We start from the raw sequence: 25,224 nt of genomic DNA on the forward strand, positions 1-25,224 counted from the left end.
GACTTGCCAGCCAGGTGTGATGCCTCACACCTATAATCCCAGCACTTTGGGAGGCCAAGGCAGGGGGATAGTTTGAGCCCAGTAGTTTGAGACCAGCTTAGGCTTGAGACCCTATCTTTACAAAAAATTTAAATAGCCAGGCGTGGTGGCACATGCCTATAGTCCCAGCTATTCAGGAAGCTGAGGCAGGAGAATCACTTAAGTCCGAGAGGTTGAGGCTGCAGTGAGCTGTGATTGCACCTTGCACTCCAGCCTGGGCAACAGAGCAAGATCCTATCTCAAAAAAAAATTTTTTTAGGCCGGGCACAGTGGCTTATGCCTGTGATCCCAGCACTTCGGGAGACTGAGGCGGGCGGATCACGAGGCCAGGAGTTCGAGACTAGCCTTGCCCACATGGTGAAACCCCATCTCTACTAAAAATGCAAAATTAGCTGGGCGTGGTGGTGTGCACCTGTAATCCCAGCTACTCAGGAGGCTGAGGCAGGAGAATTGCTTGAAAAAAAAAACTTTTTTTTTTTAAGAGGAGGGGGAGGCTTTGCCCATGGTATCTGTCCATCAGCACTCTCTCAAAAGCCTCTGGCGAACTACAGCCACCATTCAGGATGCAGTTTCATGGCAGCAGTATTCAGGGTAGACTTAGTAGTTTTTATAAACTTGAGGTATAAGAGTAGTTGATGTGTACGCCTGTGATAAATGATTTTCTCAATGGGGTGTGTGCATATGTGTCTAGGGCGGACAAGGAAGGATTTGGGGGTGGCTTTTGCCCCTTACACATGATTGGAAGATGTGTGGGTGTGCGTGTGTGTATAACTGTGTTGTTATGTTGCCTTAGATGTGCCGCATGTTTTGTAGACACCAAATAGAAAAATATCTACGTGCCTGTCTGTGTTTTGCCCTTTAGGATTTTCTCACACATTTTGGGTCGAGTTTGGGTGAAGATTATGGGGAAATGGTTTTTGTATCCCCAGGCCAGGGAGAGTCTCCTCACCATTTTGAGCCGTTTTTGTGCCAGAACACTTGCAGCTCATCATGTGTGCTGGGGCGGGGAGGCACGTTTACACGCAGACCGTCAGCCTCTGTTGATGATTCCTCTTGCACCCTCACCAAACACGGCTTGCATGTGCCTATAGCTCCGGCTACACCTGCTGGGAACCCAAAACGCTGGCAATCAGCCCTGACAAACACAATAATGGCCACCACTTGTTTAGCACTCTCTGCCTGCAGAGAGAGGGCTGTGTGCCATGTCCTTTACACACACTACACACATTTAAACCTTTTCACAACCCTGTGAGGGACAAGATGATTACAGATGAAGATGGCTACACTAAGAAGCCAAGTAACTTGAACCCAAAATCTCTCTTTCCAAAGCCCGTATGTTTAACCCAACACTAGAATCCTTCCTGAGATAATTTGCTGTGTCCTCTGTAAGTTAGGTAGGAAAAGGTAAACTAATGGAGAACAAAAATGAAGGCATCAATTATTCTCTCCACTCTCCCACAGAGGCCTCCCAGGAATGTCCGTGGCATTCGTCCTTGTGTTTTCCTCCACAGTGAGGACCTCTGTGACTGCCTTACACGCATGGATCCATCACCTCATTTGCTATTGGGTCCTTTAGATCCATCATCTCATTTGCTATTTCAGCTGCCCTTTGCCAGATACGGGAGGTGGGATATTGTCCTCTCTATTATAGATGAGAAAACTGAGGCTCCATCCTTGAATTCTCATGGGTAATCTCAATTGTACGGTTTTGAAACAAGTTTTTCTTTTCTTTCCTAGAAGAACACAAACAGAACGGGCAGGATAAGGACTCTTCCATAACAAGACTATGAAGCCACTTCCACACCAATTCCAGGCCACCTAATCCCATCCCAGGAGGCCACAGGGAGGAGGAGGGAGGGGAGTGGGCTGGAGGGAGAGTCTGTTTTCTGTGTACTCCCTGTGACTCTGGCCTTTCTTCTTCTTTTTTAACTGACCAATTTTTAGTTTTAAAGAAAAAGGCAAAAGAACGTGAATTTGAGATTTACAGAAAACAGTTCCAGTGTTTGGTTTCCGTTGTCTTTTCTTTCATTTGCCATGTTTTTACATTCTTCCAAATTTGGGGTCATTCCCCTAGCTCCTGATGCTGCTACTGTACCATCCTTTTGCTCCAGCCATGACAGTAGACATTGCAGAATGTTGGTTCAGGTTGGCATGCTCTAAAGCTCCTGAACTTCAGCACAGGCAGAGCCCTTTTTCTTCCTGTCCTCTCCACACGATCCCTTCCGTCCCCACATCTGCCACTCTCTGGGTCCTCACTGGCCTTCAAAGGACCTGGCTCTCCTAGGATCCCCTCAGGACTGCCTGCAGGGAGAGGGGACTTTGCTGGGGAGGAGCTGAGAGTGGAGAGTTGGAGGGTGGGTGGGGTTCCCTCATCGGGTTTCCACAGCCCACCATGGCTGGAGCCAAATGCTAGAAGCAAGATTGAGAACAGTGGCCATTTAGTCATGTGGTTTACCTAATACCACTGGCCAGCTGTGCAGCTCAGAAAGGATAAACCAGTCAGGGACAGGGGCCAGAACAGGTTTGGGAAGGTGGCAGCAAACAGAGCATGGTGGCTAGGAGATGACCCCTAAAAAAAAAACTGGGGACTGTGGTGGTCTGAGCTGGTCAGGAATCTACAGAATCCCTTCCAGGGATCAGTGTGCCCATGCCCACAGCAGGGTGAGCTAGGAGGGAGAAATCCCAGGAAAAAGGTCATGAGAACCCAGAAAGCCACGCCATGAGGAGGCACAGTGACCACAGCTGCTAAAGGTTCTTAGGCTGCCTTCCTGGGCTAGGAAGAGCCCTCCAGGGAGAGCTTCTGCAAAAGGGTATGTGTCACACCTTTTGTGAGAAGAAATAATAGCATTTCCCACCCACCCCCATGCCCTGGGCCACAGGGACCTGGTGGGATCAGCACACCCATGGATCAGCTTTTGCTGTGTTAGAGACAGCCGTCCCCAAGAAGGAATGGTAAGGACAGCCACTGCTCAGTGAAGAACAGCCATTTGGAAGAGCCATGCTGGAGCCCTGCAGCCATAGAACTATTCACACTGGAGTTTTGAAAAAAACAGCAATACCGTCAGCTCTAGTAGGGAATCATGATCAGGAAAGGAATTCACAACATAAAATAGGTGTTCTGTGCTATTAATCATGTAACTTTGCGTACGATGTATAGCAGAGATACTGGGAGGTTTTGCTTCATCCCTAAATCAGAAATGAATGCTAGTTTCACGGCTGGGCAGAACCCTCATCCCCAACCAAAAGTTTTCCTTTTCTTTCGCATTCCCCCAACCCAAAGATCAGACCACTGTTAGGTTTCACCACACAATTGGAATTGCAAAGACGGGAGGTAAATGGAGTGATTTGCATCAATGGAATTGCACTGACAGTGAGTGTTTCATATAGGATTACTAAATTTTTTCATACGAAATGATTTTTTTAAAAATCAGGAGTTGATATTAAGTACCAGGACATTAGTTCGGATGATTTCATTTTTATTTCTGCAGTGTTAAAAGTGCACTTATATGCTGGTTTATTTACGTCTTGGGGAAAGAGACTGCAAAGTGAAGGGACGATTGTTACTTTTTCTTTTTAAAAAAAAAAAGTTAAGGCAGATTTTAAGACTTATAAATGTTTAAGAAATTATAAACAAGGTTAGACCCTTTGAAAAAAAATTTAGAAGATATTCTTAAAGTAAATTTTTATAGTGTTAATTTTGTAATAATTTATGTTTTACTATATTGCAGAGCTAACTGACCAGAATAGTTTCAGAAACAATATGAAACTTAGGAAAGTTTAAGCAATGTTTATATTTTTAAACTGTTCTTTGAATTATGTTTTTATTGTACATTTCTTCAGATTGAAAAGTATGTACATATCTTTGTTATTTTTGCACAATTTTGTCCTGTTGGGTTTCAGAGGTCTGTTGTTTTTTATAATTTATTTTGAGTTGTAAAACTTGCAGGAGTAAAAACAAAACAAAATCTCCGCAACAAAATAACCCTCTGATTTATAAACTCTTATGGTCAAAGAGGGAAAACAAAGGTTGAGAGATTAAGTGGCTGCTTCTGAGAAATAATGTCTCAAGGACTAAAGGAGCAATTCAATAGGTTTAGACATTGTAGCTCTCTACATCTTGAATTGGAAGCTGAAATAAAGAGCCCCCCCCCACCCCCCACCCCCTCATCGAATGCTGCTTACTTTGTCAAAAGACTGGCTATGACCAAGGTGAGGACATTTCTGGAAAACTGGGCAAAAAGGGAAAGCCCACGGTATTCTTCCTTTGCAACCAACCACAGGTTTACTTTACAGTGATGTATTAAAAACTTGCAGCTTGAAAAACGGAATACAAATAAAAGGTTCTTTTTGGGTTTGTCTTAATGGAGTTAAACTGGAGCAGCCTATAAAACATTTTTAGGGTGATGTCCTCTGGGTCCTTCTGTTCTGCACACCCACTCAGTCTTCTCTCCCAGCCCCTTGACTGCACACACCCCTCTTTGCCTGAAGATCTCCTGACTTGTCGCCAGCCATAGAGGCTCGAAAGCTCTGGTTGTTAAGCATAACGCAATGCATAGACCTGTCAGCCATAAAAAAAGAAGAAAAAAAAAGAAAAAAAGAAAAAAAAAGCGACTTGGATAACTTGTATGCCTTCTTTTGTATCAATGTACCAATTGTAAATAACGCTGATCAACCTTTGTAGAGAATAGTTTATACAGCATATTCTATTATTGCTGATTCTCAGTGAACTCTTGTTTTAAAAAAGGAAAAAAAGAAATTTTCTATTTACACCTTATATTTTGTTATGCTGTCGGCCCATGGCACTTTAACAAAACTCTGTGGGTTTTACGTAGCTGGTCAGTCATGGGGTATATTAAATAACTGTTGTTGCACAGACAAGAATTTGCACCTGCTCATTTGTCCTTTCCTACTACCGATTTTAGAATATTTTCCAGAAAAATTTTGAAGAAAGCATGTCCAATCATTCTAAACAAATGCCACACTTGTGGAGTGGGTTTCTTTTCTACAATCCATATTTTGTAACACTAAGTATTTTCCTTCTTCGTCCCGCACCTTTATGTATTAGCACTATCAGATAGAGTTCATTCCATGCCTGTGATATTGTAAGCAGAATAAATGTCTAAAGTAGGTGTAAATAGTAAATTCTATGGCTTACAGTTTTAAAAGGAAAGAACAAACATGTTTCTATTGATACTGCCATGGTTCCTCACCAGGCCTGGAAATATTCTCCAGTAAGCGATTGTATTTTTTTTTTCGCTTTTTTTTTTTTGTAACATGGCTTTGTAAATAAAATAATTTATATGTTTGTAAAACAAAGTCTTCGGGTTTTCATAAAATTTAAATTTTTGATATTTCTCTTTTTTTTTTTTTTTTTTTTTTTTTTGCGGGGGTAAAGTATTGTCACCAGAAGAGCCTTCCTGCTAGACCTGTGTTTGAGGCAGGAGACGACTGTGGATTCATTCAGCGAGTACTTGGAGAGCACCGTCTCTGTGCCTGCCCCTGAGCCAGGCGCTCCATGCTCAGGGGTGAGAAACACGATCCCAGCTGCTGTCTGGAAGCAACCCAGTGACGGGGAAAGCAAATAAATACACACATGGTCAGATGAGTAATTACAGATTGTGGCAAACGCTATGGTGGAAAGAACTGAATTCTGTGAGAGAAAGTAACAGGAGAAGCGTTTAAGATGGAGAGGGGACAGCTGTCAGGAAGTTCTCTCTGAAGAAGTGATCTGAAGGCAGGACGCCTAAAGAGCATCCATTGTGGACAGACCCCAGGGGCAGAGAGATGGACAGAGGACAGGGACGAGGCCACAAAAGGCCTTTAGGGAGTTTGAATTGTGTGTCAGATTCAGTGGGAATCCTTGGAAGGGCTTTAAGGAGGACCGCGGTACTGTGATCTGTTGAAAGGGCACTCTAGCCACTGTGTGGTGGATCAGTGGGAAGCTATTGCAAGAGACAAAGTGAAGGAGAACATCAGTGTGATCGAAAGATGATGACAGTAACTATAAAGAGAAGTGTGTGCCAGCCTGGGCAATACAAAGAGACCCTGTCTCAAAAAAAAAAAAAAAAAAAAAGCCGGGCATGGTGGTGCGCAACTGTGATCCCAGCTATTTGGCGGGCTCAGGCGGGAGGATCACTTGAGCCCGGGAGGTAGGTCAAGGTGTTACCCGTGGAAGGTTTCCAAGTTACTGGTGGCAAATCCATATGTATCTGCAGCAACCTCAGTTCTTGCCTCCTCAGAAGAAAGAATTCAACTGGGGCATAAGGCAGAAGAAGAGATGGAGGCAAGTTTAAGAGCAGGAGTGAAAGTTTATTAAAAAGCTCTAGAGGCTGGGCGCAGTGACTCACACCTGTAATCCCAACATTTCAGGAGGCCAAGGCAGGTGGATCCCCTGAGGTCAGCTTGGGACCAGCATGGCCAATGTGGTGAAACGTCGTCTCTACTAAAACTACAAAAATGAGCTGGGCATGGTGGTGCATGTTTGTAATCCCAGCTACTTGGGAGGCTGGGGCAGGAGAAGCACTTGAACTCGGGAGGTGGAGGTTACTGTGAGCCGAGATTGCACCACTGCACTCCAGCCTGGATGAAGGAGTGAGACTCTGTTCCGAAAAAAGATTAGCCGGGCATGGTCGTTTATGTGCATGTAATCCCAGCGAGAAGTCAGGAGGCTGAGGCACAAGAATCACTTGAACCTGGGAGGCAGAGGTTGCAGTGAGCTGAGATCACGTCACTGCGCACCAGCCTGGGCAACAGAGCGAGACACCATCTCAAAAAAAGAAAAGAAAAGCTTTAGAGCAGTAAGGAAAGGAAAGAAGGAAAGTACAACTTGGAAGAGGACCAAGCAGGCAACTTGAGAAACCAAGTGTGCATCTTGACCTCTTGACTTGGGGGTTTTATCCATTGGCCTACTTCCAGGATCTTGCGTTACTTCTCCCCACTGCTGAGATCTTATTGGGAAGCGGCTGATAGTTTCAGGTGTTTTCTGTTAGGAGGCTGCCTTTGCCTGGCACCACTGTGACCAATTATTACTTTAGAGAAACAGTTAACAACTGCCTGACCACCCCCTGAGGGCCACCCGACTCTCCTGGTGTGTGGGGAGTGAGGGAGCTCTCTCCTGCCCTGCCCATGCCTAACTAGATACCCACTGTAACAAAGGTTGCAATGAGCCATTCTCACACCACTGTGCTCCGACCTGGGCAACAGAGACCCCATCTCAAAAAAAAAAAAAAGAAAAGTGGATTCAAGATATATGTATTTTAGATATGAAATTTTTTTTTTTTTTTTTTTTTTTTTTTTTTTTTTTTGAGACGGAGTCTCGCTCTGTCGCCCAGGCTGGAGTGCAGTGGCCGGATCTCAGCTCACTGCAAGCTCCGCCTCCCGGGTTCGGGCCATTCTCCTGTCTCAGCCTCCTGAGTAGCTGGGACTACAGGCGCCCGCCACCTCGCCCGGCTAGTTTTTTGTATTGTTTTTAGTAGAGACGGGGTTTCACCGTGTTAGCCAGGATGGTCTTGATCTCCTGAACTAGTGATCTGCCCGTCTCGGCCTCCCAAAGTGCTGGGATTACAGGCTTGAGCCACCGCGCCCGGCCTTAGATATGAAATTGACGAGATTTGTTTAGGTAAAGAATGACTTGGCCGGGCACGGTGGCTCAAGCCTGTAATCCCAGCACTTTGGGAGACCGAGACGGGTGGATCACGAGGTCAGGAAATCGAGACCAGCCTGGCTAACACGGTGAAACCCCGTCTCTACCAAAAAAATACAAAAAAAAACTAGCTGGGCGAGGTGGCGGGCGCCTGTAGTCCCAGCTACTCGGGAGGCTGAGGCAGGAGAATGGCGTAGACCCAGGAGGCGGAGCTTGCAGTGAGCTGAGATCCGGCCACTGCACTCCAGCCTGGGTGACAGAGCAAGACTCCGTCTCAAAAAAAAAAAAAGAATGACTCACAGGTCTCTGGTAGAGCAATTATGTTGGTTGGAGATGTCATTTCTTCAGATGTGGAAAACCAAAAGAGAAAGAGGCTTTTTGAGGGGCTGGCAGCAAGAGGGTTTATTGAAGATCGGAAGCAGACTGGGCACGGTGGCTCACACCTGTGATACCAGCACTTTGGGAGGCCAAGGCGGGCAGATCACTTGAAGTCAGGAGTTCGAGATCAGCCTGGTCAATGTGGTGAAACCTCGTCTCTACTTAAAAAAAAAAAAAAAAAAAACACATTGTTGTGATTACCTGAGAGAATGTAAAGGGAGAAAAGAAGAGAGATTGGGTAGAGCCAGAAAGCTATCAGGGAACCCTAAGATGAAGCCCTTCAAAGCAAAGAGTGACCCCAGCAGAAAGTGGTTCCCTGGAAGCCAGGACTGTACATGTTATGGGGAAGGAGCAGTTAGCTGAACCAAGTGTTGCTGCAAAGTGGAAGACAGGGATGGCGGCATGTCTAGGGCTTAGCAACGTGGCGGTCATTGGTGAATTATTAGTTTCCTAGGGCTACCATGACAAATGACCACAATATGCTGGTTTAAAGCGACATACATCTATTCTCCCATGATTCTGGAGACCAGAAGTCCAAAATCAAGGTGTCCGCAGGCTGCATTCCCTCCCAAGGCTCTAGCAGAAAATCCTTCCTTGCCTCTTCCAGCTTCTGTTGACTGCTATCCTTGGCTTCCCTGACTTAGAGACACAACCCTCAAATCTGCTTCCACATTCACATGGCCCTCTCTCCTGTTTCTCATATGTCTTAAATCTCCCACTGCCTTTCTTTCACAAGGACACCTGTTATTAAACTTAAGGCCCACCCTAAATCCTGGATGATCTCATCTGGAGATGCCTAACATCCACAAATTCTGTTTTTCCAAATAAGGTCACACTGGCAGGGTCTGGGGGTTAGGACATATCTTTTGGGAGCCACTATTCAACATATCACAGTGGCCTCAGGAAAACAGGTGTGACAGAGTAGAGTTGGCATGGGAGGATGGAGTGTGGGCAAAGCCAGATTGGAGTGGTTTGGAGGGTGCATGAGAGCTAAGCAAGGGAATTCCGTGTGCAGACAGACAAATCCTAAGAAGTTTAGACAGCCCGAGGGAGGCTTTGGATTTTGTGGTTTTTGTTTTGTTTTTCGAGGGAGGAGAGACCAGATTATAATCCATATGCTGGTAAGACTGAGGTAAATAGGAGAGGGAGAGGTTAAGAAAGCAAGAGAAAGAGGTGTGGTATGATTAGGCTTTGTGTCCCCACACAAATCTCATCCTGAGTTGTAATCTCCAGAATCCCCACCTGTTAAGGGAGAGACCAGGTGGAGGTAATTGAATCATGGGGACGGTTCTCCCATGTGAGTTTCCTGATAGTGAGTGAGTTCTCACGAGATCTGATGGTTTTATAAGGGGCTCTTCCCTCCCACCCCCGTGTTCACTCAGGCACGTCTCCTTCTTGCTGCCTTGTGAAGAATGCGTCGTGCTTACCCTTCGCCTTCCACCATGATTGTGAGTTTCCTGAGGCCTCCCCAGCCATGCTGAACTGTGAGTCAATTAAACCTCTTTCCTTTAGAAATTACCCAGTCCCAGGTAGTTCTTTATAGCGGTATGAAAACAGACTCATACAGGATGATTTAAAAGAGAGTTATCTGACTAAAAAAAAAAAAAAAAAAAAGTCCTTGAGATGGCAGGAGGGAGATACTGGCCTTTGTAGAAAGAGGGACACCTCTAAGGTAATGGGAAGGAAGTCAGCTCATAGATTTATTACTGGGAAGATGAGGGAATGCCCGGCTGATGGCTTCCATTTTCTGAGTGACCATGAGACAAGAAGAATGTGTATGAGAGCTTGGGAGAAGTTTGAGAAAAGTAAAGAAATAATTAACAGCTGGGCTTAGTGGTTCACACCTGTAATCCTAGCACTTTGGGAGGCCAAGGCAGGTGGATTGCTTGAGTCCAGGAGTTCAAGACGGCAACATGGCGAAACCCCACCTCTATTAAAAAAAAAAAAAAAAAAAAAATTAGCCAGGGATGGTGGCGAGTGTCTGCAGTCCCAGTGGGAGGATTCTTTGAGCCCAAGAGTTCAAGGCTGCATTGGGCTATGATCAAGCCACGGCACTCCAGCCTGGGTGACAGCGCGAGACTCTGTCTCAAAAGAACTAAATTGCCAGACAGTGCTGAGAGCACATTTAAGATTCATAATCTAAGGTCCTGACATGGAGAAGATCATCTTGGGGAGTGGTTGGAGTGCCCGAAGAGCAGAGCAAGGCCACTCGGAGTCAAAGCTGTCAGGCAAACTAAGGCAGATTTTTTGCCATTTTGCCTCAGTCCCAAGTGAATATTTTCACTATGGTGCAGAACAGAAAACCAGAGGAAGCAGAACTGAAACTTGACACATAGTAGGCACGTTGAATAAATGTTTATAAAATTGTATTGCCCACCATCACAAAACGGCAGTGTGGCACTTCCTGCACCAAGGAATTCTTTTGCCCACCAGTTCGCTGAGAGCCTTGTCTGTGGCTGGCAGTCCGTCACTGTGCACTGGCCTGGGTAACATCAAGCTCTGTTGTGAAAGGGGCCTATACGTTCTGTTTTTTCCAAAGCCAGAACTCTGTGAAGCCTCTTACAAAACTAGTCATAGGCCTAGAAGAACCATAGGAAGCTGGAAGTGATCTTAACTGTAGAACCCTCTGCTACAGGTGAGACAGCTTATTTTTGGTTTCGTAAGGGACTTTTTTTTGAGACAGTGTCTCACTCTGTCGCCCAGGCTAGCACAATCAGGGCTCACTGCAACCTCGACCTCCTAAGCTCAAGTGATCCTCCGGCCTCAGCTCACCGAGTAGCTGGGACCACGAGTGCATGCCACCACACCCAGCTAACTTTTTGTATTTTTAGTAGAGATGGGGTTTCACCATGTTGCCCAGCCTGGTCTCAAACTCCTGTACTCGAGCTGTCCACCCTTCTTGGCTTCCCAAAGGGCTGGGATTACAGGCATGAGCCACTATGCCTGGCCAAGACTGAGACAGTTCAAATGAGGTACTAAGACCTCACAGCTGGCTGTTGGTCAAGCCTAATTGTTCTTTCAACACAGTGCTCTTTCCATTGTACTTCATTTCCTCCTGTAGAAAGAAACTCTACCAGCCAGGCGCAGTGGCTCACACCTATAATCCCAGCACTTTGGGAGGCCGAAGTGGGTGGATCACTTGAGGTCAGGAGTTCAAACCCAGCCTGGACAACATGGCAAAAACCCATCTCTACTAAAAACACAAAAATTACTTGGGCGTGGTGGCATATACCTGTAATCCTAGCTACTTGGGAGGCTGAGGCAGGAGAATCGCTTGAATCCGGGAGGCAGAGGTTGCAGTGAGCCGAGATCTTGCCACTACACTCCAGTCTGGGTGACAAAGCAAGACTCTATCTCAAAAAAAAAAAAAAAAAAAAAAGAAAAAAGAAAACTCTACCCACAGACTGTTCTTCCTATACCACTGTGAGTATTTCCATAAAGGTGTTTAAAAATTCAGTGTGTCAGCCAGGCACGGTGGCTCACGCCTGTAATCCCAGCACTTTGGGAGGCCAAGGCGGGTGGATCACCTGAGGTCAGGAGTTCAAGACCAGCCTGGCCAACATGGTGAAACCCCATCTCTACTAAAAACACAAACTAGTCAGACGTGGTGGCAGGCACCTGTAATCCCAGCCATTTGGGAGACTGAGGCAGGAGAATCTCTTGAACCCAGTAGGCAGAGGTTGCAGTGAGCTGAGATTACACCACTGTACTCCAGCCTGGGTGACAGGGTGAGACTCCATCTCAAAAAAAAAAAAAAAAAAAATTCAATGTGTCCTCTAGTTGGTTTACTTAGGTTTTTATTTTACTAAAATATTTTTCTCCTTTTTGTTTTTTTCCATTGAGCAATAACTACTTGCCTAATGGATTATTTCTTGCGTTCTGATCTCACTGAGGCTATTCAGAGCAGCAGGTTTTAAGTTCCCATGTTTCTGATAAAGTTCCCAGGAATGTATTTTAATAAGTTTATTTTCTATTCATCACATCTTCATAAGCCATTCAACTAGAAAAGTAAATGAAGAAGATGCAAAGAAAGCTGAATGCCTCAAAAACCAAATCAATCCTATTCAAGCCTGAATCACTGGAGAATCACTGTGGGAAGCTTGCAGCAGCTTGGAGGTGCTGCATTTATTGAGATAATTCAAAACTTGAATCTGATCTAAGGTCATTAACTTTGGGAAGGTTCTCCATTTTTTAAATGGTGGGACTTTTCTGGGTTTCCCCTTCAGCCATCAAATATTTTTAGTAAATTTGTAAAGCAGACAGCATCATCACAAAAGTGTTTGCTTCCTTTGCAACCTGAACAAGTACTGAGAAAGCTGCTATTAAAATAGGAGCTTCTCCAGCATGGGCAACATGGCGAAAACCTGCCTATACCAAAAATACAAAAATTAGCCAGGCATGGTGGCACGTGTCTGTAGTCTCAGTTACTCAGGAGGCTGAGGTGGGAGGATGGCTCGAGCCTGGGAGGTGGAGGTTGCCATGAGCCAAGGTTACGCCACTGCACTCCAGCCTGAGCAACAGAGAGAGAGACTCTGCCAAAAAAAAAAAAAAAAAAATTAGCTGGGCACAATGGCTCATGCCTGTAATCCCAATACTTAGAGAGGCCAAAGTGAGTGGATCATTCGAGGTCAGGAGTCCGAGACCAGCCTGGCCAACATGGTGAAGCCACGTCTCTACTAAAAATACAAAAATTAGCCAGGCGTGGTAGCACGTGTCTGTAGTCCCAGCTACTCAGGAGGCTGAGGCAAGAGAATCGCTTGAACCTGGGAGGCAGAGATTGCAGTGAGCTGAGATCACTGCACTCCAGCCTAGGCAACAGAGCAAGACTCCATCTCAAAAAAATAATAATAATAGCTTCTGAAGTCTGTATTAGAATTTTCATTTTCTCTCAACCCACTTCACTTATTGATTTCATAGCCAAACTTTAGTCCCCTTGGTATCCCAAAAATCTCTTCCATGTTCCTCAATCTAAACACGACTTGCAGGTTGGGGGAGGAGGGTAATGATTCTTGCATATTATTGGAATAGGGCAAAGCAGAGCCCCAGGGAACAGAAGGACATGGGCAGTGAAAATCTCGGGGATCCTGGAGCTTATCTTTTGGGAAGAATCAGAGGCAGCTTTTTGTTTTCAATTCGTACATGTCTTTTGGTTCTGTACAACTCAGTAAACTGAGAACATTTTGACATGGGCTAGATGTTCCACATGGAGAAGAGGACCAGTTGACTCTGCTGTAGGACAGACCCAGAGAGGGAGCCTCCAAGTCTGTACTCACCTTCCAGCACTGGGAGGATGTTCCTGCCAGGCCCATGCTGAGCCCAGCATTGTTTAACATTTTAATTAATGAATTGGCATTCAAAGTAACCTTGGCGAATGAAAGCCATGAATACAAACAGACTGATAAATAGAACAGTGGTTACCTTTGGGGGGCACAAGAGAGATTTCCGCAGTGCTGGAAATGCTCTGTATCTTGACCTGGGAGCTTGTTAAATGAATCTAATCACTTGTGAAATATTTATGAGGTTATATACTTAAGATATGTTCATTTTATTCACTCTTAAATTTGAAAGTTTATACACACACAAAAGGTAAATGGTAGACTTAGAGTGATAATTATCTTATCAGAAAGAAGAAAGTTAAAGTAGTTGGAGGAGAATATTGATGAGAAGCCCATTTTCTCCTCCCATCTCCCAGAGGCAGTAGGTACCACATAGGAGGGGGTGCAACAAGATGTTGAAAATGAAGAAGGGAGTTTGAAAGTCTCACATGAGGTTGTTGGACCCCCTCCAAGTCCCCTTCACCTGTGCAGCCCAGTGGTGACTTCCCCCAGCCCCTAGCAGGGAACTGGAGGGTTATTTTCTGAAGAAATTAAATGGAACACTCAGAGGTTCAGGATTCAAGGATACCAGACCTATTTTTAAATTTTTAATTAAAAATTATAAAGCATTACAAAATAAGTTACCAGTTGCCTGGGCCTCCCCATAATCCAATTGAATCAGCATTTATAGAGGGAGCAGGAATCCAGGCATCTGTATTTACATGCTCTTCAGGTAATTTAACATACCCTTAGAAAATAAATGAAAGTAACAAAGGAAACAAACTAACAAAAAATAGAGGCCAGGCACAGTGGCTCACAGTTGTAATCCAAAACTTTGAGAGGCTGAAGCAGGAGGATCACTTGAGCCCAGGAGTATGAGACCAGCCTGGGCAACATAGCAAGACCTTGTCTCTATTTTAAAAAAGAAAGAAGAAATATATGGGAGCCATTAGGTAATCTTACCTTCATGTTTACCAAAGGACAGTGTTTGGCCCTGCGCTTCGAAGCTTAAGGAGACTGGGTGGATGCAGGACCGGAGAAAAAGTGATAAAAAATAATTGATTACAGTGAAAACTTGTGGAATCTATTTCTCTGGAGATGGTTAAAAAGGGAATGCCTGGGATGTCTTTAAAAGCAATCTGCTTCAATTTTCCAAGGGAGATTTTGTATTGTAAAGCTTGGTGTGGATTACCATATGGGTTACATTGACATTCTGGGGCTTTTTCATTCCAAAAATATGTATATTTCATATTTCTGTGAACATCGAATTTGTCTTTAGAGATCACCTTAAAATTCCAAGAGGGAAGGACCTGGGCTGTCTTGTTCAGTGTTGTTCAGCTCCTAAATAGTGTCAGGCATACAGTTGGCATACAACAAACGATTGTTGAATGAACAATGAAGGAGCTGGTAAATGTGAAACAACAGCCTTTGGGGGGCGAGACGGAAAGCATCTGTGAATTTCTGTGACAGAAATATGCCCACCATGGCTAATATCAAGCTAGCAGCAGCCTGTCCTCACTAAACACAGAGCTGAGAAGAGACACCATCGGTCCTCCTGAGGCTGTGCAAACCAGCTCCAGTATACTGCCGATTCTGTCCAATGCGGCAGATAGACTGCGACCAGCAATACTATATTAATTCATGTTCGACTGTGTGAAATAAGGTATCCCCTAAAGCCAATGATGAGAACTTGGCTGTCATTTGAAAGTGACCGACACTCAATACTAAAAATTTTACCATTTTTAACTTTTAACCATATTTCTGCTTGAAAAGGGTATTCAGGCAAAGTGATGTCTTAGTTTCAAAAATAATATATGACTAATTATCTGTCTTTCTCATATAAGAGATCCCCACTCTGTGGGCTATGCTCCAAATGTTTCATTTGCAACCTAATGTAATCTTCATTTAAATGTAAAATCAAGGGTGATTAGGTTGCAGGACAACCCATAGAGGCCCCTATGTCCCATGAGGCACCTGAAGTCTAATATCAATACGGTAGCATTTTGGGAAACGCATTCTCAGTTTCAGCCAGGGAAGACAGGATTGCATGCCACCTGGCCATCATGCCAGCTATAAGAAAGTAGATCCTTCTACCTCACCATCTGCCAGGAGAGCAAAGACTTCTAGTCTGCACCCAGGGCAGACTCCCAGCTCTAAGCCATACCAGCACTGCTCTGATATCAAGAAAGGGGCTAAAGGGACAGGATTCCCCTGGTGGTGGCAGTGGTGGTAAACAAATAACATTATTGATCATGTGTTTCACATTTTTTCTAATTCTCAAAATAACTCTATGAAGTATGTAAGATTATTATCTCCATTTTACAGGTGAGAAAACCAAAGTTGAAAGAGATCAAGTAATTTGTTCAAGATCGTAACAGCTAGTAAGTGGGGAAGCCTCTTGGGAAAGGGTCCTTGACTTCCCCATATAACTTGTGTAAACAGGAGATCATCTATGGTCACCTTTTTTTTTTTTTTTTTTTTTTTTTTTTGAGATGGAGTCTCGCTGTGTCACCCAGGCTGGAGTGCAGTGGCGCGATCTCGGCTCACTGCAAGCTCCGCCTCCCGGGTTTACGCCATTCTCCTGCCTCAGCCTCCGAGTAGCTGGGACTACAGGCGCCCGCCACCACGCCCGGCTAGTTTTTTGTATTTTTAGTAGAGACGGGGTTTCACCATGTTAGCCAGGATGGTCTCGATCTCCTGACTTCGTGATCCACCCGCCTCGGCCTCCCAAAGTACTGGGATTACAGGCTTGAGCCACCGCGCCCGGCCTTATGGTCACCTTTTATACAAATAATACAGAAGCTCAAAGAGTGTTGGTGTTAATAAATTTTGTTCTGGGCTTCAATTTGGTAGACCTAATTAAAGCTTAAACAGAGCCAGCCAGTGTGATGGGAGCTAAATTTACGCTCAGTTTATAATATGATGTTCTGAAATTCAGAAGTAGCCTCAAAAATGAAACGGGAAAAAAAGTGTGCATGTAAAAACTGGTGAAATCCAAATAAGATCTGTAGCTGAGTTAATAGTATTATAGCAATGTCAATTTCCTGATTCTACAGTTATGAGAGATTAGCATCAGAAGTAAGTTTTTTTTAATGAAGTACTGTAAGTGGGTATCATAGGCCCATGATCCCAAACTTGTCCTGCCATCCTTCATTCTGTGGCCACCCGATGTGTTCTATACTTTCATGTTTGGTAAAATGAATTTAGTGTTTTAAAATGTTTTAAGCATGTTTGCTTTTTTAGGTCCATGAAGAATGACCAAAGGCTGGATACACTTTTTTTTTTTTTTTTGAGACAGAGTCTCGCTCTGTCGCCCAGGCTGGAGTGCAGTGGCCAGATCTCAGTTCACTGCAAGCTCCGCCTCCCAGGTTCACGCCATTCTCCTGCCTCAGCCTCCCGAGTAGCTGGGACTACAGGCGCCCGTCACCTCGCCCGGCTAATTTTTTGTATTTTTTAGTAGAGATGGGGTTTCACCGTGTTAGCCAGGATGGTCTCGATCTCCTGACCTCGTGATCCGCCCGTCTTGGCCTCCCAAAGTGCTGGGATTACAGGCTTGAGCCACCGCGCCCGGCCTTGGATACACTTTTTGAGTCCATCTTGTACTGCCTCAGATATTAAATGTTATTTTACAAAGACTGAGATGGAACTTTTGAGATTTGAGTTCTAATAGTTGTCACTATTAGTCTGTTCTGGGTTTTTTGTTTTTTGTTTTTTTAACTTTAAAAATGCAGCTCATTGGCTGGGCACAGTGGCTCATACCTGTAATCCCAGCACATTGGGAGGCAAAGGTGGGTAGATCTCCTGAGGTCAGGAGTTCGAGACCAGCCTGGCCAACATGGCACAACCCCATCTCTACTAAAAATACAAAATTAGCTGGATGTGGTGGCACATGCCTGTAGTCCCAGCTACTCAGGAGGCTGAGACAGGAGAATCACTTGAACCCAGTAGGTGGAAGCTGCAGTAAGCTGAGATCGCACCACTACACTCCTGCCTGGGTGAGAGAGGGCGAGACTCCATCTCAAAAAAAAAAAAAAAAAAAAAAGGCAGCTCACCAATGAAACAACTTGGTGAAAGTAAAATCACATTCTAAACTTATGTCTCCCTTATGATTTGCACAAAAATATTAAGCATATAATAAATATCTTACCTTCCTCTTACATTGCCATTTAGAACCAAGAGTCTATAGTTTTGAAAAAACACAACATAAGCCTGGGTGCAGTGGCTCACGTCTGTAATCCCAGCACTTAAGGAGGCTGAGACGGAAGGATCACTTGAGACCAGGAGTTCAAGACAACCCTGGGCAACATAGACTTCTATCTGCATACAAAAAAATTTTTTTAATTAGCCAGGCATGGTGGTGCTTTGGGAGGTCAAAGCTGCAGTGAGCTGTGATTGGACCATTGCACTCCAGCCTGGGTAACAGAGTGAGACCCTGGGACCAAAAAAACACACATACAAAATCTGAAATGTTACTCCAAAAACATTTCCATAGGAAACCAAGCAGGACAGCCTATAGACATAGGTTATAGAGACTATAGAGATTCTTCTTTTCCTCTCATTCCATTTCCTCTCACAAGACTAAGATGATAATAGCAAACATTTAGTACATGCCTGGTGCCATTTTAAGAGCTTTACATATATTGGTTCATTCAGTCCTCAAGACAGCCCCTGTGAGGTAGATATATTACCCCATTATATCCATGAGGAAACTGAGGCAGAGAATCTAGGCTTTTTGCTCCAGGTGACACAGTTATTAATGGGCAGTGGTAAGACTGGGATTGGAAGTGAGGCAGTCTGGCTCCAAAGGCCATTACGGCACACTGCCTGTTTTCTCAGGAAATTACCCTTTATATTTTTTTCCCTCCTTTTTAATAGCAACCAAAACTCCTAGCTGAGCCATCTCTGACTTGTTTCTGGTTGAAACAAAAAATGGAGAGAGGAAATCAGGCCTCTGCTCTGGCCACTCATGTCTCCTCACTTTCCCTTTTATACAATTCCCTCCCCTCCCAACACACACACACACACCCTGAACCATAACTCAAGGCTGACAGGCAGACTGACAAGTCTGCCTGACGCTAAAGCCCAGGGTCTTTTTTTTTTCTTTTTTTTCTTTTTTTTTTTTTTTTTGAGGCAGAGTCTCGCTCTGTCGCCCAGGCTGGAGTGCGGTGGCCGGATCCTGGCTCACTGCAAGCTCCGCCTCCCGGGTTCACGCCATTCTCCTGCCTCAGCCTCCTGAGGAGCTGGGACTACAGGCGCCCGCCACCACGCCCGGCTAGTTTTTTTTTTTTTTTTTTTTTTTTTAAGTAGAGACAGGGTGTCACCGTGTTAGCCAGGATGGTCTCGATCTGCTGACCTCGTGATCCGCCCGTCTCGGCCTCCCAAAGTGCTGGGATTACAGGCTTGAAGTTTTTTATATTTTTTTAGTAGAGACGGGGGTTTCACCATGTTCGCCAGGATGGTCTGGATCTCCTGACCTTGTGATCCGCCCGTCTCGGCCTCCCAAAGTGCTGGGATTACAGGCGTGAGCCACCGCGCCCGGCCAGCCCAGCGTCTTTATGCTGGTGGTCCACACATAGGGTGACCAAGCATTCCAGTTTACCTGCGATTTTTCCAGTTTTATCACTGAAAGTTTCATGGTACTGGAAACCCCTCCCTCCAGAACAAATCAGGAAGTTGGTCACTCCATGTATGCTCTAGAACCCTGCGGGGGAGCTGTTAATAAACTGACGACTGAAACAGGCCCACACTCCCACTTTCAGAGCAAAGCAATTTTATCAGACTCTCTGGGGGAAGAGAGAGCAGACACTGCATTTTCCTTTTTTAAATTTCTCTTTTTTAGGCTAGTCAAATGAAGCAGTGGGATATGCTGCATTTTCAAAAAGCCTTCCCAGGAGACTGCAGTGTTTGTGCTGGGTGGAGAATCAGAGTAAGTCTACACCAAGCATAAGCTGTGTACTCTCAAACTCTCATGAACTCCTGATCAAAGGCTGCCCAGCCCTTCGCCTCCACCCACCCAGCTTGAAGTAATGCAGGGGCTCGGGTCTGGTTGTCCATTAGAATAATGTGGGAAGCGTTTAATGCTTATCAGCTTGGAAATGCAAAATGGTGTAGCCACTCCAGAAAACAGTTTCTTAAGAAATTAAACACATGGCCGGGCACAATGGCTCATGTCTATAATCCCAGCAGTTTGGAAGACCGAGGCAGGAGGATTGCTTAAGGCCAGGAGTTTAAGACTAGCCTGAGCAGCATAGCAAGACCCCATCTCTTAAATTTTTTTTCAATTAGCCAGGTGTGGTGGCCTGTGTCTGTACTCCTAGCTACCTGGGAGATTAAGGCAGGAGGATTATTTGAGCCCAGAGTTCAGTTCAAGGCTGCAGTGAGCCATAATTGTGCCACTGCACTCAAGCCTGGGCAAGAGTGAGACCTTGTCTCTTAAAAAAGCAAAGTGGGGCATGGTGGCTCACACCTGTAATCCCAGCACTTTTGGGAGGCCAAGGCAGGCACATCACTTGAGTCCAGGAATTTAAGACCAGCCTGGGCAACATAGTGAGACCTAGTCTCTACCAAAAAAAAAAAAAAAAAAAAAAAAATTAGCTGGGCATGGTGGTGCACGCCTGTAGTCCCAGCTTCTTAGTAGGCTGAGCTGGGAGGATCACTTGAGTCCAGGAGGTCCAGGCTGCAGTAAGCCTTAATTACACCACTGCACTCCAGCTTGGATGACAGAGTGAGACTGTTAATTTTTTTTTTTTTTAAGTACCAACCATCCAGCCATTCTACTCCTAGGTATTTCCGCGAGATAAATGAAATTGTATATTCATGCATATGAATATTCATAGTGGCTTTAGTCGCAATAGTCCAAAACTGAAAACAACCCAAATGTGCATCAACAGGTAAGTGGGTAAACAAATTGTGGTATATACATTCAGTGGAATCCTCTTCAGGAATAAAAATGAATGAAATATTAATACATGTAACAACATCAATGAATCTCAAAAAATTATGTTGAGTGAAAGAAGCCAGACCAAAAAAAAAAACTACATACTATGGTTCCATTTGTGAACAAATCTCTAGTTACAGGTAGTATGTCAGTGGTTGCCTGGGGATGGGGTTGGGGAATGAATGTTCATTATCTTGCTCTGGTGATGATTTCATGGCTGTATACAAACTTACCACATAGAACAATTTAAAAATGTGTGGTTTATCGTATTAATTATACCTCAATAGAGCTTTAAAGCAAAACCATCAATGTCCCAGCCCCATCCCAGGAGACTGTGTTTCATGGCCTGAAATGGGCACAGACGTCAGTACTTTTTAAAGGCTCCCAGGTGGTTCCAAGGTGTTGCCTGGAGTGAGGACCACAGCATGAATGCCCCCCACCTGGAGCCACTCCACAACCACTAAAAGAATTAGTCATAATATTATTAAGCGTGATGAGGAGGTGAAGGACAAGTTGTGGAAGGAGCAATGCTATGAGGATACTGAAGGTGATTCATTAAGCCCAGTTTGGTCTATTAACAGATGGCACCAACAGAGAATAGCTAACTCCACTAGGTGGCATCCACACACTTCTCTTCAGTGTGATTTCCAGGGCAATGGGTAATGCAGGGCACTATCTGAGTTGTACTGAGAGAGTGCTGAGCACACAGTGGTGTTCCTCTGACAGAGAAAGGACCCAGACTTGTTGGAAAACAACCAGAAACTTGGGAAGATGTCAGCAGGGCCCACTGTGCTCTCCTCAGCCTAACTTCATAGCCAGAGGAAATCAGATTATTGCAATGTTAGTGTCATTTGAGGTTCCAGAGTACAAAGAGCAGAGCTATTCAGGGACCAAGTAACTCCTGAAGAGTAAGTAAATGTGTTCTCAGCCAGGTGCAGTGGCTCCCACCTGTAATCCCAGCACGTGGGAGGCCTAGGTTGGAGCACTGATTGAGCCCAGGAGTTTGAGATTAGCCTGGGAAACATAGTGAAACCCCAACCCTACCAAAAAAAAAAAAAAAATAGCTGGGCATGGTGGTGGGTGCCTGTAGTCAAACCTATTCTAGAGGCTGAGGTAGGAAGATTGCTTGAGTTCAAGGGGTTGAGGCTGCAGTGAGTTGTGATCACACCACTGTATTCCAACCTGGGTGACAGAGCAAGACCCTGTCTCAACAAAAATAAAAAATAGGCCAGGTGCAGTGGCTCACACCTGTAATACCAGCACTTTGGGAGGCCAAGGTGGGCAGATCACTTGAGCTTAGGAGTTTGAAACCAGCCTAGGCAATATGGAGAAACCCCATCTCTACAAAAAAAAATACAAAAATTAGCTGGGTGTGGTGGTATATGCCTGTAGTCCCAGCTACTCGGGAGGCTGAGGCATGAGAATCACTTGAACCTGGGAGGCGGAGGTTGCAGTGAGCCAAGGTGGTACCACTGCACTCCAGCCTGGGCGACAGAGCAAGACTGTCTCAGAAAAATAATATATGACGTTCTCAAGGAGAAGACCAAATGTCTTGTGCTTCATAGCACTGAGTAGAAACCACTATATACAGGGGACCAGGACTTTGTCTTCTCTCCCTTATTAAGGAATGTTCCTGACATTTTTTCCACTTTGTTTTGTTTAGGCCACTCTGGCCTTGGGCAAGTCGAAGGATATCATGACAGCAGACGGTAAAGCAGCCCCCTCTGTCTGCTGTGACTCACGTCCTCCTCCCCAGGCCTGTGGTCTCCTGCTTCTCATAGTCACTGTCACTGCTGCAGGCTCCCCCTCCATTTCTTATCCCTGTTGTCATCGCCGGGCCTCTGCTGTACTGGCTGCGAAGCAGAGCCAGAGCCGCTTTCCTGAGTGATCATACAGCTTTGATCAACCCTCCAGGATCAAGCGCTTAGACAGCCAGAATTTGAAGGAGGGGCGCATAATTTGGGCCTTCGTGTTTATGCTTTACTCCCCCTTCTACCACTGAAAGTAAAGCAAGTCCCCAGAGGAGTGGATCAAACAAACAAAAATACTGAAGAATAATGTCCACATCAGTAGTTTTCGAACTCCCCGGAACCCATCGGGAACCAGGCTTCAGAGAGGGCCCTCGGATCCACAGGCACCAGAGCAATGCATCAACTTTGTCAGCTTAGTTCTGTCCCTGCGTCAGAGCTCCCCAGGCTCCAGTTAACTCTGTCACTATGATCACGCAGGCAGCCAGCCATGCTTCTGTAAGAAAGATACAAAAATACAAAAATTAGCTGGGCATGATGGCAGGTGCCTGTAATCCTAGACACTTGGGAGGCTGAGGTGGGGAAATCACTTGAACCTGGGAGGGGGAGGTTGCAGTAAGCCGAGATGGCACCATTGCATTCCAGCCTGGGTGACAGACTCAGTCTCAAAAAAATAAAACATGAAAATGTGATCTTATTCTATGTGAATTCCAGGATAGTGTTCTTTTATCTATTGTGTATGTATTTGGGGACAGGGGTAATGGGAAGAGATTCCACATGTGATTTTTTTTTTTTTTTTTAAGTATTCTATTAAAAAGTTTGTAGACCAGCCTCCAACATCCTTCTGAAAGACCCTTCTTACAAACCCAAGCCAGTGGCGCAGATTTGGGCACATAGTGTTTTGTTTGTTTTGTTTCTGAGACAGAGGCTTGCTTTGTTGCCCAGGCTGGAGTACAGTGGCACAATCTCAGCTCACTGCAACCTCCACCTCCCAGGTTCAAATGAGTCTCATGACTCAGCTTCTTGAGTAGCTGGGACTACAGGTGTGTGCCACCACAGCTGGCTAATGTTTGTATTTTTGGTAGAGATGGGGTTTTGCATGTTGGCTAGGTGATAGCAACAGGAGGCAGCCATTTTATGCCTGGGCACATAGGGGTAAGTCAGTTGTGAAACCCCGCCTCCAAGCCAAAGACAGTTTAAAGCCTGAAAGCCAAGCTACAAGTTAAATCCTCAGACCAGACTGAGAACTTGTCTTCCCATTTGGCATGTTTTCCTCTGACTGATCCTCACCCTTCACCTATTATATACCTACCCTTTCCTGATTGGTTTTCTACATTGTCGTGCCCACCTTTGAGTGGTGTCTTTAACCTTTTTTGCATATTCACACACCAACTCGCACATACTCCCCATTCTGAGTCCATAAAAGGCCCCAGACCCAGCAGCACAGGGAAAAACTACCTGACTGTTGGGGTGGGGGACCAACCTGCCCCCCACAGCCCCCGGATCCCCTCTCCGCTGAGAGCTATTCTGTCACTCAATAAAACTCCCTGCCTTGCTCACTCTTCTATTCTCAGCGCATCTTCATTCTTCCCGGGTTCAGGATAAGAACTCCAGGACTGGAGCACAGGCCAGACTCAGCCTGGGTGGGCCGAGTGGGCAGGCCGTCTCCTGCTGCAGGAGAGTGAGGCCTGGGTAGGGAATCACAGGCTAGAGGTCTCTGGCTTGCAAAGTGACTGAGAAGAAAATCCTGCATTACAGGCTAGTCTCAAACTTGGGCTCAAGCAATCTTCCTGCCTTGGCCTCCCAAAGTGATGGGATTACAGGATAAGGCACCTCACCTTGCCCTGGGCACACAGCTTTCAAGTCTTTTCAGAGAGTAAGTCTTTCCCTCCTCAGAACACCTCCTCTAGACTTTGGGGACAAGAGCATTATCCCTTCTCTCTGTTCAAAGTTGCGCCAAGGACCCAAACAGCCCTAAAATCTCCTCTAGTTCTCCCAGATGATCAGGGCTTTTCTGGCCTGCCAGATAGCTCAGCAATTCTCAAGGTGGGCCTGCCCTCTGGAGATACGGTGCCCACTTTCTGGTTGCATGTTCACATGGCTACTTTCTGTTTCAGACTTGGTTCAGTCTCCCAGCATTCATTTTTTATCCACTCTTTCCACTCTATTTTTTTTAACTTTAATTTTAGGTTTGGGGGTACATGTGAAGGTCTGTTTTGTAGGGAAGCAGATATCAAGGGGAATTGTTGTACATATTATTTCATCACGTGGGTATTAAGCCAGTACCCTGTAGTTATTTTTCCTGCTCCTCTCCCTCCTCTCACCCTCCCCCCTCAAGTAGACCCCAGTGTCTGTCGTTTCCTTCTTTATGTCAATGTGTTCTTATCATTTAACTCCCACTTGTGAGAACATGTGGTATTTGGTTTTCTGTTCCTGTGTTAATTTGCTAAGGATAATAGCTTTCAACTGCTGAAAAATTATTTTTACTAAATGCTGAACAGATAAAAAAAATTTTGTAAAATACATATATAGGGTATAAAGAATCATAATCGGATGAACACCTGTGAACCCACCCCTCAATTAAAGAAAAATCATATTAGAATGAATCCTGCAGTCCTCGGGATATTCCTCCCTAAACCCACTCCCTTTTCTCCCACCTCCAAGGCAAACATTGTGCTGAACTTTGTGTTTACCATTCTCTTGTGTTTCTTGATAGATTTCTTACATATGTTTGAATCTGTAAACAATATATTCAGTTTGGTATGTTCTTAAACTTTAAATTGATTCATATAGTATACATTCTCTTGAAGCAATGTTTTTGAAATTCGCCTATGTTGTTGCAAGTAGCTACAACTGACTGTTGAAGTGGTTCATAGTATTCATGTGTAATATACCATAGTTTTTTTGTTTTTTTTAAGATTGAGTCTCGCTCTGTGGTCACGCTGGAGTGCAGTGGCGCAATCTTGACTCACTGCAACCTCCGCCTCCCGGGTTCAAGCGATTCTCCTGTTTCGCCCTCCCGAGTAGCTGGGACTACAGGCATGTGCCACCACACCCGGCTGATTTTTTTTATTTTTAGTAGACTCGGAGTTTCACCTTGTTAGCCAGGATGGTCTTGATCTACTGACCTTGTGATCCGCCCGCCTCAGCCTCCCAAAGTGCTAG

The 25,224-nt window shown here is 45.1% G+C and overlaps 1 protein-coding gene and 2 long non-coding RNA genes across 17 annotated transcripts in view; 2 read left to right on the forward strand and 1 right to left on the reverse strand.

Moving 5' to 3' along the window:
- The window catches only part of LOC105475327 (ataxin 7 like 1), a 272,598-nt gene extending 267,272 nt beyond the window's left edge, over positions 1-5,326 (forward strand). For 6 of the 14 annotated variants that reach the window (XM_011730472.3, XM_011730470.3, XM_071094704.1 and 3 more), the window contains one exon: positions 1,777-5,325. In XM_011730472.3, coding sequence (XP_011728774.1) covers positions 1,777-1,818 — 42 coding nt within the window. In that variant the 3' untranslated portion in view covers positions 1,819-5,325. Of the gene's footprint in view, positions 1-1,776 lie in introns of all 14 variants that reach the window. The other 8 variants (XM_011730474.3, XM_011730475.3, XM_071094709.1 and 5 more) reach the window with 5 other exon arrangements.
- A 2,748-nt stretch (positions 5,327-8,074) lies between these two features.
- LOC139362771 (uncharacterized) lies at positions 8,075-19,050 on the reverse strand. Its single transcript, XR_011622055.1, has 3 exons — positions 18,974-19,050; positions 9,904-9,989; positions 8,075-8,217 (listed from the first exon to the last, which is right to left on the reverse strand). It is a non-coding gene; the product is annotated as an uncharacterized lncRNA (long non-coding RNA).
- LOC139362770 (uncharacterized) lies at positions 19,050-22,089 on the forward strand. 2 transcript variants are annotated; one of them, XR_011622053.1, is made up of 3 exons: positions 19,050-19,300; positions 20,129-20,264; positions 21,975-22,089. It is a non-coding gene; the product is annotated as an uncharacterized lncRNA (long non-coding RNA). The 2 variants fall into 2 exon arrangements; XR_011622054.1 differs by having other exon boundaries at positions 20,158-20,264.
- Positions 22,090-25,224: the final 3,135 nt, after the last annotated feature.

Source organism: Macaca nemestrina, chromosome 4 (assembly GCF_043159975.1).
Source record: "Macaca nemestrina isolate mMacNem1 chromosome 4, mMacNem.hap1, whole genome shotgun sequence".
NCBI classification, from domain to species: Eukaryota; Metazoa; Chordata; class Mammalia; order Primates; family Cercopithecidae; genus Macaca; species Macaca nemestrina.